Source organism: Cariama cristata, unplaced genomic scaffold (assembly GCF_000690535.1).
Source record: "Cariama cristata isolate BGI_N322 unplaced genomic scaffold, ASM69053v1 scaffold7784, whole genome shotgun sequence".
In the NCBI taxonomy this organism is placed as follows: Eukaryota; Metazoa; Chordata; class Aves; order Cariamiformes; family Cariamidae; genus Cariama; species Cariama cristata.
Window position 1 is genome coordinate 5,879 of NW_009614603.1, and position 15,677 is coordinate 21,555.

General features: G+C 38.1%; 1 protein-coding gene across 1 annotated transcript in view; it reads right to left on the reverse strand.

Moving 5' to 3' along the window:
- Positions 1–1,024: 1,024 nt before the first annotated feature.
- The window catches only part of TANC1 (tetratricopeptide repeat, ankyrin repeat and coiled-coil containing 1), a 48,138-nt gene continuing 33,485 nt past the window's right edge, over positions 1,025–15,677 (reverse strand). The window contains exons 15-24 of the mRNA XM_009699476.1: positions 15,108–15,293; positions 13,046–13,124; positions 9,366–9,499; positions 8,727–8,850; positions 8,431–8,606; positions 7,905–8,037; positions 6,951–7,042; positions 4,498–4,644; positions 3,275–3,375; positions 1,025–2,396 (exon numbers count right to left, since the gene is read on the reverse strand). Coding sequence (XP_009697778.1) covers positions 1,025–2,396; positions 3,275–3,375; positions 4,498–4,644; positions 6,951–7,042; positions 7,905–8,037; positions 8,431–8,606; positions 8,727–8,850; positions 9,366–9,499; positions 13,046–13,124; positions 15,108–15,293 — 2,544 coding nt within the window. The remainder of the gene's footprint in view (positions 2,397–3,274; positions 3,376–4,497; positions 4,645–6,950; positions 7,043–7,904; positions 8,038–8,430; positions 8,607–8,726; positions 8,851–9,365; positions 9,500–13,045; positions 13,125–15,107; positions 15,294–15,677) is intronic.

Below are 15,677 nucleotides of genomic sequence, written 5' to 3' on the forward strand. Positions count from 1 at the left end.
AAGATGTGAAAAGTGACTGACTGTGTAAAGTTGACCACTCCGACCCACTTGCACTCATAGGAATGTCACTACATCTGTCTGTTTTCAGAACATTCTTGCCAATACAGAACCTTATTTCTGCCAAAAAACGTACAAACTTCATCCTGTCATGCCACCACACATACACTTTTCCTCAAACGTTCATCTTCACTCCATCAATTTCTTGGATTTCCCATAAAAAACACGAAACATTTCATTGCTGTACCTCTTTCACGAATAAACAATAAATCATTTTGCTTTAAGATAGCACCCAAAGGTGAATAGATAAACTATATAAAGTGCGATTATTGTTAATATGCCATAATATTGTGTTCTTCAGTGCAATAACCAATATGGTCAAAGCCTTGCAATACACATGCACATGTCACTGTTTATGTTACTTGATTTCTTCTAGTTACTAAAAATAGTTATATTTACATGTCAAAACATGGCTGCTTACAGGTAACTCATACACAAATTATTTATGCTTCCTAAATGTACATCATGCAACCCAAATTAGATCCCACTAGAAAAGTGATAAAATACTATCTTTGATTTAAAACCCCCCCACACACATATACAGATCTGAGTATTATGCAGCAGGTATCTTAACACTGTTTTGAGAAGTAAGCACTTAAGCATTATAGAGGCACAATTATTACGTAAGTGGTGAGATGTAATATAACCAAAAGCCAAGATTAAAGCCCTAGGTAAAAGGAAAGTCTTATTTAACGGTAAAATGGAAAGGCTTTCTCTGCCTGAAGTTCTCGTTTGGTGGGCTGATGATCCTAATTGACTCTTTCTACACAAATTCGCTATTCCAGTTACTGTAACTGTCCTGTGGTGGTGGAACAGTTCGAAGTGGTTGTAGCCCATTAAGTACTGGCCAAGGTGGACTGCTTACTCAGACTCACGCGTGACCAGCCAATCACTATTTTGTACAGAAGTAAGCCCCCATGATGTTAGGAGCTAAGTTTTACAACCCTATAAAGACACAAAATAATATTTATACATTTGATTCAATGAATGATCGCTTTGGTTTTGCAGACATGACATGACCCAGGTGGCCTTCCTTATTGATGAGAGACTGCGGTTTTGCTACAGCATCTGGGTGTAAATGCGAAGCCTGTTTAGGTGCTCTGTGGTCTTGGCAGTGGGTAGATAGTTGGCACTTAAGCTCCTCGCGTTCTTTAGCTTGCATACCATTCTGGTTGCTATCTCCTGGGGCAGCACCAGTAGAGGAAATTTTAGTTTGGTAGTGTTTGACTGAGAACTGCTCGAAATGTGAGGCCTGAACGCCCCCAGAAGCAACATTTGTTGATAATCCATCCGATGTCTGAGTGTGCCGCGTGCGACTGGATTGAGTGTTTTGCTGCTGAAACCTTGCAGTCTTATCTGTGATCCCCATAAATGGGGTATTGCGAGGTCTGTGTTCAGCAATGGTTCCCTGAACTTGATTAACATTATTCTCCTTGAGTCGTACATCCGGGCCGAGCCCCTTAATACTATCTGAAAAACTACCGGCTGAAGTTAAGCTGCTGGTTGAGCTGGCAAGAATCATACTACTGGATGGAGAAATAGAAGAGATGCCACTGGTTACAGGACTTTGCTGCCTTGCTTCACTGAAATTCATTTCAGTAGGGGCTGTTAACCTGTCGGTGGTTTTAGACTTATTTGCAAACAAATGAGAAGAGAGATTCTCATTATGCTGTGAGTGGGAACACTGGCCAGACATAAACTTCTCATTGTACAGATCAGCACTAGGACCTGTGGAAACACCTCCGGATGATAATGTCCTTGTCCCATCGAAGTGCTGAATTCTAGAGTGCCGGACTGGCAAGGGACTTTGGGGAAGATGCTGAAAAGATGGCTGTGTCTTCGTATTACATTGACTGCTTCCCATTTTTGATCCGGGCTGGACGGAGCTCAGGTGCTGATTAGTTTTTACAATCTGTGCCTGCTTTGTTGGCTGCACGATCAAGCCTGGCTCTCTCAGGTATTTACTGCCTGTTCTGCTTTCAGGGGACACAGATCTAGCTTTCTGCTGAACACCTTCCTGAAGGGTCCTGCTGTATGATGAAGCAGCTAAGGAACACTGCAGCCTTTGTGGAGCGGAAACGGATTCATCAGGGTGTGGCAGTTCGTCTTCCCTGTCTTGATGATTAAAATTCTCATTCACACCTTGTATAATGCCCTCCTCCTCATTATCAGAGTTGCTAATTTGCTGCAGCAGCTGTGAAGACTGATGCTTCTGTTGCTGTGTTCTCTGGAACTGTTTGCATTCCTCTTCTACTCGAGCCAGGAGACGTTTTATCTCTTGATTGCTAGGACACAGCTGTGTGGCTTCACGTAAGTCAGCAAGAGCAGCAAGTAGCTTTCTGTTCAGGAAAAAAAAAAAAAAAGTAAACCTAATAAAATCCTGGGGCAAATCTCAGTCTCAGCATTGCCTACTGCTAATCCACCTCCAGCACTTTCAACGAAATACTCTGATTTGTCATCTCCTGCTGCAGGTGGTGACAATATAAGAATTGGATGTTCTCCAACCCAGGAAATTCTTTCCTATGGTGAAAGTGCAGACCCAGCCTTAAACCCTTCCCTTTGTATCGTAACAGCTTTTTCAGGAAGGCAGCAGAAGTCTGCTGGTAACGCTAGGAACTGACGCTTTGTCTCTTAAGCCCTTTACTGTCATCTTCAGAGTAGGTACCTCGCTGCACTCTGCTTTGGGACCATTTATTGTTCTGCTTGGAAAAGACACCTCTCCCTACACTTCAACTATACCACTACAGTTTGGTATTTTTCCAGCTTAAAAGAGATGGTTCCTCCTCTCCCCCCTTGTTTTTATCTTGAACTGCTAATGATTCAACATATCCTGTCCTATAAAAGCATCCAGTTATTCCTGGTAATAAATAATGCAGCGCTGGAGTTTGGTGGCACACTGCCGACAACGTTCTGCTGCGTCACATGGAGTAGCAGCCCGATTCACTTTTACACTTCAAATAATCCCTCTTCCTATCAATTTGTTACTTTCTGGACTGCCTAAAGGAGTATTACCTAAATGAGTATTCAATATTGCTTTTTGGGTTTGGTTGGCTTTAACTGATAGAGAGACCTAATACAGATGGAGAGTGCACAAGGAAAATAACTTTTTCTTTGCAAATTCCAAATATAATACAACTAGTGGAAAATAAAAAGAGTTATTGAAAGTGCTCGGAAGTTTAAAAAATTCTGTGCAGACAGATGCACAGAGTGAAACTACCTGCTGTTCCTCTTGGCTCTTGCTCTAGCATAATAGGCTTCGTAAGACTTGGGTTTCAGATCCAATGCTTTGGTAGCAAACTCTTCAGCCATACCAAAGTCCTAATAATTTAAACAAATGTACTCATTATACATTGACAATAAAAGCAAGCTGCATGCTCTTTATTCATGGTACCGCTTCAAAAGTGCGGATAGCTTATGCAGTATAGAAAGTCACCTTTATCAGTTAGCAAGAGCAGGTATTTTCTGAAAGACTGAGAACAGACCTCATCTATCTTGCTAACCTTGTCTCTCATGTCTAAGGGAAACTGACTCCAAGGTAGCTAAAAAGCAATGTTAATACAGGTAAGATATGGTTATTTTCAACCTAAAGATGTTAAAATGCTAGAAGAGACTGCATGTTTAACAGGATAAATGAGCACCTCGGACAGCAAGGCTTCAGAATGCATTTTGAAGAAAGGCCAGTTAAAGACCTAGGAATTTAGAGAAAAACAAGAGAAATCAGGAAATGCATTGGACTAGTCCAGAGCTTTCTTTGATAAGGTACATGAAATTTTTAGAGAAGAATTGCACCAACCAGTCTCATCTAGGAAGGCATCAGGAAAGGTAGTTCTAGCACAGAAAGGAAAGGATTAGTACTGCTGTGCAAAGCAGCAGCAGAACTGCCTATGTAAAGTCCTGGACACCCATGTTTAGAAATTCTTCAAATTGGAGCAGATGCCAAGAACAACTTGAAGGACTAGGGAATTAAGAAGTTACTCTTTGAAAAGAAAGAACAGTGTAAGGTAATATTCAGAAAATCAGCTTTTGCTCTGATGGTCATTCAGGTTCTTACCAGCCATCTGATGCACTGGTGAAGGTACAAATAAACCACCACCACATACAATACAGCCGTGGTAGTAGGTTATGCTGTATGATAACAAATAGTAGTGGTGGTGGCATTTTCCATGTAGTCTTTTAAAAGTACCAAAAACATCCAGCAGTTCATCACTCCCGAATAAGTGGTTTACATAAGAACAGCTGTAGTAGATTCCCCCACAGCAACATGCCCTCATCTTATGAACTGTCCCCATTTGGTGACACAACAAAGCCCAAAATCAGGATACAGTGAAAAGGATTCTAAAATAGCAAAACCGAATGTCCAAGTACAAACTCAATAGCGCAGCAGAATAGATCTAAGATTCCCAGTGCCAGAGAGGCAAAAGATTAATAGCAAGAGCTTACATTTGTTTTTCGGCGACATCGTGATAAATTTAGGTATAATGACACTCTCAGCTCATTGAATGCTTTCATTTCTTCTCCAAATCCTTCCCTTGGAAACTTCCTCAAGGCATACTGATAGCGCTGTGCTGCTTCCTTCATCTTACCTTTCTACAAATTTAGGGAACAAGAGGCTTTCACAAGCTCTTAATATTGCAATACTGTTTCAAAAAAGCACATTTATATTTGACACCTACCAGCAGGTGCTCTTCAAGCAGAAAACACAGAGCCAGATTTTTACAAAAATAAATATATACAGTATGAATTACACTTACAGACAGACAGAATGAGAGAACTTGCATGTGAACTAGAGTGAGCTTGTTTCTAAACTCATACCTTTAACGGCATGTCACCAGGATAATATTTGCATTAATACATACTACTTGTACCAGAAAGTCATGCATGTACAATTCACGTATGACACAGGTTTTTAATTTTTTTTTTTTAAACCAGAACAGTCAAATATCTGACAATGTAGTTAATTAAAACCCTAAAGGCCTACATGCTTCTAGTAGAGCATATCCTTAATCAGGAATGGTGTATCCTTTATCAGGTGGTGATGCTGCAGAATAAGCTCTGGCAACAGAAGGGGCTGGATGGGAGCGGGAGGCAGAGTCAGCCCAACGTTCCAGCATGCCATCGTCCAGCTCCTGCCAGATCCACTGAGGTGTCCCAGCCGTGGTTAGTTGGGTGGCTGAGCGTAGGAATTTAAAGTAGTCAAAGGTCACTCTCCTACTGCTTAACAGAGGCTGAATAAGAGAGCTAACCGGTTCCTCAGGACTACCTGAATGATCCACCCTTGCACTGGAAATACTCAGACTCTCCAAGAGATGCTGGAGAACATCTCCATAATGAACTGAAGATTTGAGACAGTTGGCTAAAAAGACTGAAATCTTCCTAGTGTGATAAGAAAAGCAAATCTTTTGGTTGACAGATGAAGAAATTTTTCTCTTTATGGATATTTTACAGGTTAATTTCTTTTCATAAACATTGGGTGTTTTTTATTATTTATCTGAGCACTCAAAGTGGTCCAAGTTTACTGCTGAAACTGGCAAGGAAAATATGTAAGGTTTATCTTACTGTATTCAGCTGAGAGCTGAAAAGTAATTCTTGCATACTGTGAGTACGCTCAAATACATGTTACTCTGCAAAATAACTACACATTTAAAACACTTTGGCAAATAAATAAATCAAAGTATATTGGAAAAAGGTTAACAAACTAAATGACATACCATAGCTCTAGCAAGTCCATTGAAATTACTGTAATAAAATTAAGCACTCTAAAAATAGATACAAGCAGGGAATTCAACCTCTTGTAACAAATTGTAAAACACGTTAGTACCAAGTCCTGCTGTGTTACTCTGTGGTCTCGGAGTCCAGGCAGGGTTCAACCTGTGGAGCAACTTGAGGAGAAACTAAAGGAAATGAATTGGTGCTGGTGACACGGTGGCACCTTCTCCCTGAACAACCAGCAAGTCACATTCAGCACATCGCTAGAGAAGTGTGACACAGGAGAGGCTCCCCAGAGATGACAGAACTGCCTTTGTAGCATAAAATCTGTTCTTTAGGTTGAAAGATGTCCCATGCTTAAAGGTACCTGCTCGGATATAAAGCTCTAAGCCCATTTCAGGATCAATAAACTTGATAAATGATCCCGATGTATTCGTGAGACTCCTATACAGAATTTGGGAGAATCTGAGCAGCTCCACCCTGATTCATGACAGCAAAGTCTCAAGGGTCTCTCTGCTGTACTATGCCAAGCCGTTTGATATAGAACAAAGATCAGAGAGAAGGTGGCAGATATTTGAGGGCCCTTATAAAAAAAACCCTACAAGTTACAAGTCTTGTAGCTAGAACAGACTTTGAATGATGCTTATATAAGCCATTCAGCACTGTCCTGCACTAGTGAAATAACACAGGTGTACAACACAGTTTACAAAAGTCATTTCAGTCTCTCTTCTGAGTGATCTATCACCACTAGTAAAAAGAATGTATCAAAAGAGCTGCTGCTTTCCTTACTATGTATTTAAATAGCACACAAAAGAACATTATCCTGAAGAAAAGGATATGCCTAAGTGTCACTTCATTCAACAAGGCATTTTCAAACAAGCCCCTTACTTTCTGAGTTGCTCTTAAGCAAATGACCACTACAAATGTTCACAGAGCAACTTGCTCAACAGAAAGAAAATGTACTTCTACATCTTTAAATTTTCATTTATTTATTTATTTTACACAGGAGTTTTCAATGATTCTTTCCCAGGGTTCTCGAGATTTCTTGGTCTCATTCCCAACATGAGAGGATGTGCAAGTACACATCTTGTTTGAACAGAAAAGGAAGTATAAAGAACTTTAATCTACCTTCAGACAGAAGTCCAATTAAAACGTTCTGCTATCAGAAAAAATAAAAAACTACCTACTTTGTACAGTATATTTCCTTCTTCCATCAGTTTCTGCAGCAGAATAAGGAGAATATCGGGTTTTGAGGTGGCCATTGCCCATGCTGCATTTCCTGCAAGTTAAATTTTAAGGATCTCTGACAAAAGGGAAGAAAGTATCTTTCTGCTGTCTATTCACACTAGAAAGTCGAATCCTACTTCAGCAGATATGCCAGCTGCATGGAACTACTGATTGTTGTTATTGGTATTTTGTGTGTGCACATATATTTTAAATACATATATATCCATACCTGCCCCCTGCTGCCCCAGAGATAGCAGCCAGATATTAAATGGTCTGATTCATTTCACTCCTGGTCTAAAGCCAGTATAGGACAGTATGAAAGTCATGCTAAAGTTCAGGCCTAAGTAAGGATCCGTACTTGATTATATTTAGTACTCAAATAATAATAAATGATGATTTAAAGGTACTACAGATTCAATAACTATCATGTACACATCTGCACCATCTACTTGCCTACTGCTAATACACGATTTGGACATATATTTTTCGCCCACCCTTTCCAAAAATGGATGATTCTATAATTTATTAAAAGAATGTTATTTAATCTACATCATAATAGTGTCAGAATTAAGTATCACTAATAGCATAAGCATAATTTTCTTCTTTAAGTATATCATGATAGAGTAACCAAGTAAAGACTGACTCCTCCAAACCTCCACACCAACATACAAAGAAAGGAAGAGAATAAAATTACTTGCATTTCCTCACTTCTGAAGTGAGTCTTGAGTGTCTGCCTTTAAAAGAAACGAGACTGATTTCTCTTGAGCGGGCATCTGCAAACCATAAAACCTGCAAAAATCTAGTGTGTATTTCAAGATTTATTTATTTAATTTACTTTAAAGAAAGCACAGTAATTCTAGCAGAGCAGATATTCAGTTGTTTGTTTCTCTTGAGTATAGGATAGTTTTACTAACCCAGTTTAGCTCCTTTTCGCAGTAGCATAACCACTACTGATGTGTTACGACATCCGATAGCTCTGTCCAGCGGCCGCATGCCACTGTGGTCAACATGCTCAATCATTGCTCCTTTCTCTACCAAATACTGCACCTGTGAAAAGAAACAAGACAAGTCTTGTAACATTATTTTTGGTAGGAGAGGCAGAATAGTGAAATCTTTAAGCTACCACCTAATACACAGAAATTGTAAATGCTACTTTTTATTGAGATTTAAAACCCTCACGATGAAGTACAACAGCATGCTGTAAAACCTAACAGCAAAATGCTGGACTTCTATCACAACTACCTTGGTACTAAAACCTTATCTAGAAAACGCTTCTCTGAGTAAACGCTTGCACTGCAGTCAAGATGCTAGCAGTGTAAGCATCTTGGCTACTTCCTCAAATTTCCCTTCTATTTTGGTTGGCAACATTTTTTTTAAGCTTTGTTTTGTATTATGAAAATTCAATACATACTCAGTTTTCCTACTGTTAGTTCTACTTACAATATCAGCATCCCCATAAAAAGCTGCCAGGTCTAGGGGTGTTCGTCCGTTTCTGTCTGTCTGATCAGTTGTTGCACCTTTCTCAACTAAACACCGAACCACTTCTTTGTGGCCTTTAAGACATGCCCAGCTCAAAGCTGTCAGTCCTTCTTTGTCCAGAGATGAAATAGTTGCACCTGCAAATGAAAATTAAGTTTGTTATGGAGATATTCTGTTTAATAAGCAAAATTACCTAGCTGACACAGGTGCAGCCTCTGGTACAGCTGTGCAGCCTTGAACCACTATTTATTTTCTACCTTCAGAAAGCAGAAATTCCACAGTGCTCAAATGTCCTTCACAAGAAGCCACCATAAGTGGAGTTCGGCCTTGCTTGTCACTTAGATTCACATCAGACCCATGCTCCACTAGAAGTTTAGCAATCTGAAACATAAAATAGCAATTTAAACATAAATCAGAGATTTAAATTTTAGCTATAATAGCATGAACTTTTAAAGATGAAGACTAAGGTGTTATTTAGAGCAATCATTGAGAAATCCTGCACAACTCAGGTCTTAACTGTTTGCAATTCAGGGCCTTCTCCTGACAGGACTGGCCAGCATGAGGAAGGCTCCTGACTCTGAGGGTCTCTCTCCATTAATACAGAAGCAGTATACAGGATCTGAAATTGCCTCTGCTCTTGGTCTAGGAAATAAAATATTTTAACATCCCTGTATTATTTTTCAGATATATTATAACTAAGGTTGTCATGCAGCCGATGGACTTTCAAATCCTTTCTATCACTAAATAACTTACAGTGAGCTTCTGAACATGTTCCTTTGAAGTTGATGCAAATGCGTATTAGAAAATTTACATAAATTTATTACAGGACTAGAGATGGGAGGAATCAAGGACCGCTTCCAAAAGGAAACCATTTAATTTGTAAAGATGTGTCAGACCTGCCAGTGCCCCTGCCGTACTGCACAGAAAAGTGGAGGAATCCCCCTCCTATTAGTTCTTGTCACAACTGCTCCACGTTCAAGAAGTAATTCGCAGACTTCCAGTTTTCCTCTTCCTGCAGCAGCTGTCAGGGCTAAAGAAAGCATTTTCATCAACATCATCTCTTAGCTGTTTTACGACATCTTTTGGCACATGCACATTATGAGAGTGTTACTGAATCCGCAATTTTTTCAACTCAGTTGCTCTAAGATTTTCATAACTATTTTCAGACCCAAATGAATTAGTCAGGGTCACGTTAAGTCAATAAACCACACATATTGTCTTGTAAACAAAAACATGATTCTCAAAGAAAACAACTGTATCACGTGCATAGTTTGTAGGTTAAAAGGAATCTTTATGAAACTTTTGGATAAACCCACCACCCTGAGGCAGTTCTAGTTCCTTTTTCATTAATAATTTTTTTCATGACAAGAACACTTCTTCACTTTCCATCAGGCCCTTCCCAAAGGTGAAGACAGTAACAGTTCTGGGATTCAACAAGGAGGCTGTAACTTAACTTTCCGGAAGTACTGTTTACTCGATCCCTGGCAGTGATGTATTACCAAACATCAGCTATTTAGATCTCTGCAGAAAGTCTGTGTCTTGGACCATTTAGCTTCATTCTGCACTAGTTAAACTTGTTTTCCCTGTTCTTCATGGTGAAAAACATAGCGTGTTACCAATCAATAATTCCAATTCCTGCGTATTAACCCTTGCTCTAGACTTCAAGGGATTACTGTACATTTTCCAGTACACAAGAGACATCAACATTCTAGTTCACCTTAAAAATCTTGAGCTGAACAGTGTATGTTGTTAAGAGTGAGTGCTCTTGACCTCTATGTAAAATGCAGCAACCTTGCAACTTTTAAACAGATAGCTACCACTTTGCAGAAGACACCTTTTCAGCCCTGGCTGAAAAGACCAGAGTATCACAACTGCACGCACACCTACATACACCAGCGACGGAGCAGCCTAACACAATATTGTAGCACGTGTCCAGATAGCACAATAATAAAGCCATTGATATGATCTTTAGTTTAGACATTCATAAGATACAAATTACTGCATATTATGTTCACAGTATATGGTTTATGAGAAAGCAGGTAATTTCCACACATTCGGTGATAATATTTTGTGACTCTACTCAGTACTGTAACACTGAAGCTTATTATACTCCTTGCTTTTCACTGTGATGCTCATTGAAGCTTGAGAAAAAAATATTTTCTCCATCATGATTTTTTTTCTCCTCTTCCATTTCGCTTGCATCAACTTATTGTGTGTTTTAAATGGAGCTTGAAATTAATTTTTTTTTTTTGTTGCTGTTCGTGTTGAAGTGTCATCAGTAATGTTAACTCTGTTTAGAAAATGGGTTCCTGTGCTAAGTTCTGCAAGAATCAGCAAAGGACTCACTCGCCCCTCCATTTTCTAAATTCTAACACCATATATTTTCCAATAAGAAGTGGGTCAAATTGAATTTCTTGTTAGTATTTTTTTTTTTTTTTAGCATTTTCAAACATGATAAAGTGTAATTTTTTAAGAATTCCAATGGATGCTGAAAGTAAACGAAATTACAAACACTGCAGGAAGTAGTAAATTTTTTTTTTTTTTTTTAACAACATCATCTAACCCTTTCACTCTTCACTCACTGATACTTCACTATGTCACAGTCACATCAACTGTTTAGATCTGAAAAACTGGAAATTAACTGTTATAGATATCAACATCAAAGGCAAAACAAACTATCTTGTCCAAAAATTTCACATTTTTTATTCTGTCAGTACCAGCATTTTAGCTCATGGTATAACTAACATTATAGCAACATCACTCCCTATACCATATCCAGGTACAAGACGACTAAACAATTCCCCCAGTCAACTTAAACAACATCAGAACTAAACCCTGCTCAGGAATTATAACTATTCTACTCAAAAGGATCACCTTGGATCTGCCTAATGTTACTCTGCAAAAGTTGAGAGCAGGCAAAATGATGCTATTTTCTATCACTTTTACTAGACAGTAAGTAATGCTCCAAATTAGCTAATCTATATAGAACATACGAGGCTGGAAAAACATCTCAGAGATGTCTTTAACTAAGATCATCTTTTCCAATTAAGACATAGTAATGTGGATTTTGAAAAAGGTAAACTAAGGAAATTTAGAAAACAGGCTTAAAAGTCTCCCACCCCTACATCCTCTCATATCATGCGTTACGTGACTTTTTTATCTGCTCCACTTTAAGTTGCTATTTAACTTGCCTTGAACCTGTACTTCATACAAGCATGGCCTTCAGCTACATTAATGTGATAAAATACTGGGAACGACAACAATGCTCTCTAGCTGTCTTTCCTTCAGAGAGACTCATAATATAAAATGCTATTGAAACAGCCTCCACAACGAGCAGAACCAACTTAGGATTCAAGTAGATAACAGCAGTACAAATATATGAACGGAAACAAGCTCTTCCTGAACATGTCACGATATGAAAAGGAATGATCTTTGAGGGTGTTCTATGCTGTTTCAAGGTGCGATGGATCTCCCTTTTAAAAACAGGCACTCACAAAACACACTGCTTCTCACTCCATCTGCCTCATACTTCTAAGTTTTATCACTATCCAGTTCCATACCATGATCCCGTTTACAAAATAAGACTGCAAAGAACCATGCAGTACAATGCAAATGTAAGTTCACCCACATATGCAAAAGTGAAGATTCTGGCACCACATAAATTAGCATCCTTTCCATATAAATTTTTTACATTCAATAATTGAAGAGTAACGCTTCATGTAATGCTAATCCTGTGGCTATCTTGACTCACTCTACCCAAACTTACTAGTCTGTATCTCAGAGAGCACGGAAGTGCCACAGGGAACCACTCGTAGTTATCTGGACTCGAACCTTCACCTCCACCACAAGTTAGGACTGCATCACGAAGCACTTAATGATTACATTCCCAATACATTAAGCAAAAATTTCAATAAAACGTTGACAAGAAAATACTAAAGAAAAATTTTTGGAATTCATTGGATTTGCAACAAGAGTTTTGTATACACATAGGAATAAAGAACATTTGCTTCTCTGGTATGCGAAGAGGCTACTGACAATCATTAAAAGAGACTGTTTTCCCACCTCCTTGTGCAATCTCAGCTGTTTCAATGAAATCGAGATGCTACTCATATGGTAAAACAGGAAAAGTTTCAGCTGCAGGCTGCACAATTTACAGTCTGTCTTTAAAAAAAAAATTTGGCATTTCCCATACATACAAAGGCATGTCTGTTCATCCATTGCCTAAATAGAATAAATGAGGCAATTGTCTAGCATTTCCTGCAAAGAAATGAGATTAAAAAAAAAAATTCTCAAACAGATAATCCTATGAAATTCTACACTGAAGCTTGAAGCACTATATTTTCACAGACAATTTTCAATTTGACAGTAATTTACAGTAATTTTAATATAAATAACTTACCAAGACATGAGTAGATTTAGTAAAGTCAAAGACTCTAGACTTATAAGCTGCACTTTATTCTTAAAACTGGTGTTTTCCCATAACTTTTATCACAGAAAACCGAATTTAAAAAAATCAAACAACTCTGACTTCTTAAATGAGCAACTCTAATTAGGGCAAATATGAGCAAGACAATACCTGTTTCTCCCCACAAGGCATCAGTCTCATTGATGTCTATCTCATGGTCCTTTTCAACTGTCAGGATGTAACCAACTACCTGTCAAAAAGAGTTAGCAGAGATGTGGTCAGGCACAACAAACATCAGTTGTCATTCACAAGACACAGCAACGCACAACAGATTTAAAACAAGTGAGTGCTTCTCTCTGAACGCATATGAATCGAAGAAAATTAATATTGTTCATAATCCAAAGTAAGTTCAGTATGACTTTCAGGATGATTTGAAGACAACTGAATGTTATTGAAAGCATTTTAAAAAAAGCCCAGTGCCCTTCTGTTAACTGGTTCAGGGTGTTTTACATGATGATGATTTAATGAGCTCCTGTGTGACCTAAATATACCTGAATAATCAAGACAAACAACACCAAAAATAAAAATAAAGCATCCCAGTTCAGCGAAGAAATTTCATATTGTCTAAAACAAAGGGGAAAAAACCCCAGAGTGTTTGCATACATCTTGTAAAACGGCGATTCCTATGTTTTTCCTTTTACATTGAAAAACAGCTAAGACAAACAAAATTTCTTCACAGAATGGTTTAAGCATACATTGTTAAATGCTAATTTTTAAACCTGAGATGAGTTATAAATTTTTTGCCGTGTTTTCGTTTTATTAAGGAAATCTATGTTTTGTAACCACCTGCTAGTAAAAGGTTATTAACTTAAAACCTCTTCTAATGGCTATTTTAAACAGATTTTCTAATGGGGGACGCAGTCGCTGAGACCGCAGCAAGCAGGTAAGAGTAGAATCACACTAACAAAGGTTTTGGATGCTATGGGAAAAAGCAAAGGTAGGAAAGGAGAAAGTATATGGGTATTTTCAGGCTGTATGAGAAGTGTTGTATACAATGTATGGGAAATCCTAAAATTTGAAATGTTAGAATATAACTTATTTAAAATTCATGAAGCACACAGGTCTTTTTTCCAGCTAAGAAGAATTAAGCTTCTTATTGTTCTAAAAATAGAGAAAGATAGACATTTTCAGATAACAGCAAGTATTTATGATTAATGTGATCTATTTTGCTGATATTCAGAAGCTGACTGCTTTCATTTAATCAGCAGATAGCAAAGAAGAACTTTTATGAGAGTTAAGGAATTATCCATTAATTCAAGTTAATTGTAGTTCAGAATCCTCACATCTATATTGCGAGACAATGTTGACATATATCATATAATAAATCAATTGCACATAGACATTTCTATGTTTGAATCATGCAAACAACTTTAAAGATCAGATTTTTGATCTTCTAGCAACTAAAAATAGATTTTAAAGCTGCAAATATTGAAACAGTTTTGCTGAAGAGATTTTACGTTTCCACTTCTGGCATATATACACATACACACACAGGAAATTCCATCAGCCTAATGTGATCTTTATTCAAGTATCTTTACCTACTGATTATTTTTATATCAAGGTTAAGATTTATTTTCCCAATGAACAGAAGACCTACTTGTATTACCTAAGTATCTAAAGGATTTTGAGTGTTTCTTATGTGTTTACATTTCATGTTCCTTTTACTGAGTAATCCTGTAATGCTGACAAACACTTCTTTTATCATATACAGGCATACAACCCCAAATTTCTGTCTTAAGTGACATTAAGGTGAAGTAAGCTGAAGTCTGTAACTTGACATGTGCATCAGGTTAAAAAGTTAAGCATGTGCAAGTATGTGCAATATACAATTTGATACACTATGACCCCAAAAAAATTCAACCTAAAGTAGAAACATGCTAGGGTGGATCACTAATACAGAATATCATCATTACCACTAGATATTTAGGACAACTGCCAAGAACAGAGAGGAAAAAGTAGACAGAAAATTACATACAAACAAATTCTGAGGCAAATAATATTATTGGATAATTAACTGTAGCATTTAAAACAGCTGCTACAAAGTACGCTACTGTAAATATCAGAAGTTTCAACAGTTCTGCTTTCCAAACCTCTTTCAAAAATAGCTGCAAGCACTGTTGTACAATTCTCATAAATTCAAACAGATTTGGAAATATCTGAACTATCAGCCTACCTGACAGTGTCCCATACTGGAAGCTGCTGTTAGAGCTTGCTGCAGTGCCTGGCTTTTTCTTAGTGAATTTTGTTCTTGAGAAGGAGTTATCCAAACAACGTTGAGCAAGTATTCGAGGATGTCACAATGCCCTCTCAATGCACTATGGATCAAAGCACACTGGCCTTTCTTGTCTACAGAGTCAGCCTGCATTGGGGGGGAAAGAAAAAAAATAAAATGTTCAAAGCCAAAAAGTCTACTGAAAGTCCATGGAGAGCAGAAGCTCCTGAGCACGGCAAGAGAGCAAATGTCATTCCTATCTTCAAGAAGGGCAAGAAGGAAGATCTGGGGAATTAAAGGGCAAAACAGTCTCACCTTAGTTGCTGGGAAGGTGATGGAAAAACTAATCCTGGAAAGCATTTCCAAACACATGAAGGACAAGGTGATCGGTAGTAGTCAGCATGGTTTTACCATGGGGAAAACCTTGCTTAATCAACCTGACAGTCTTCTACAATGAGGTGACGGGCTTGGTGGATGAGGGGAGAGCTGTGGATGTTGTCTACCTCGACTTTAGTAAGGCTTCTGACACTG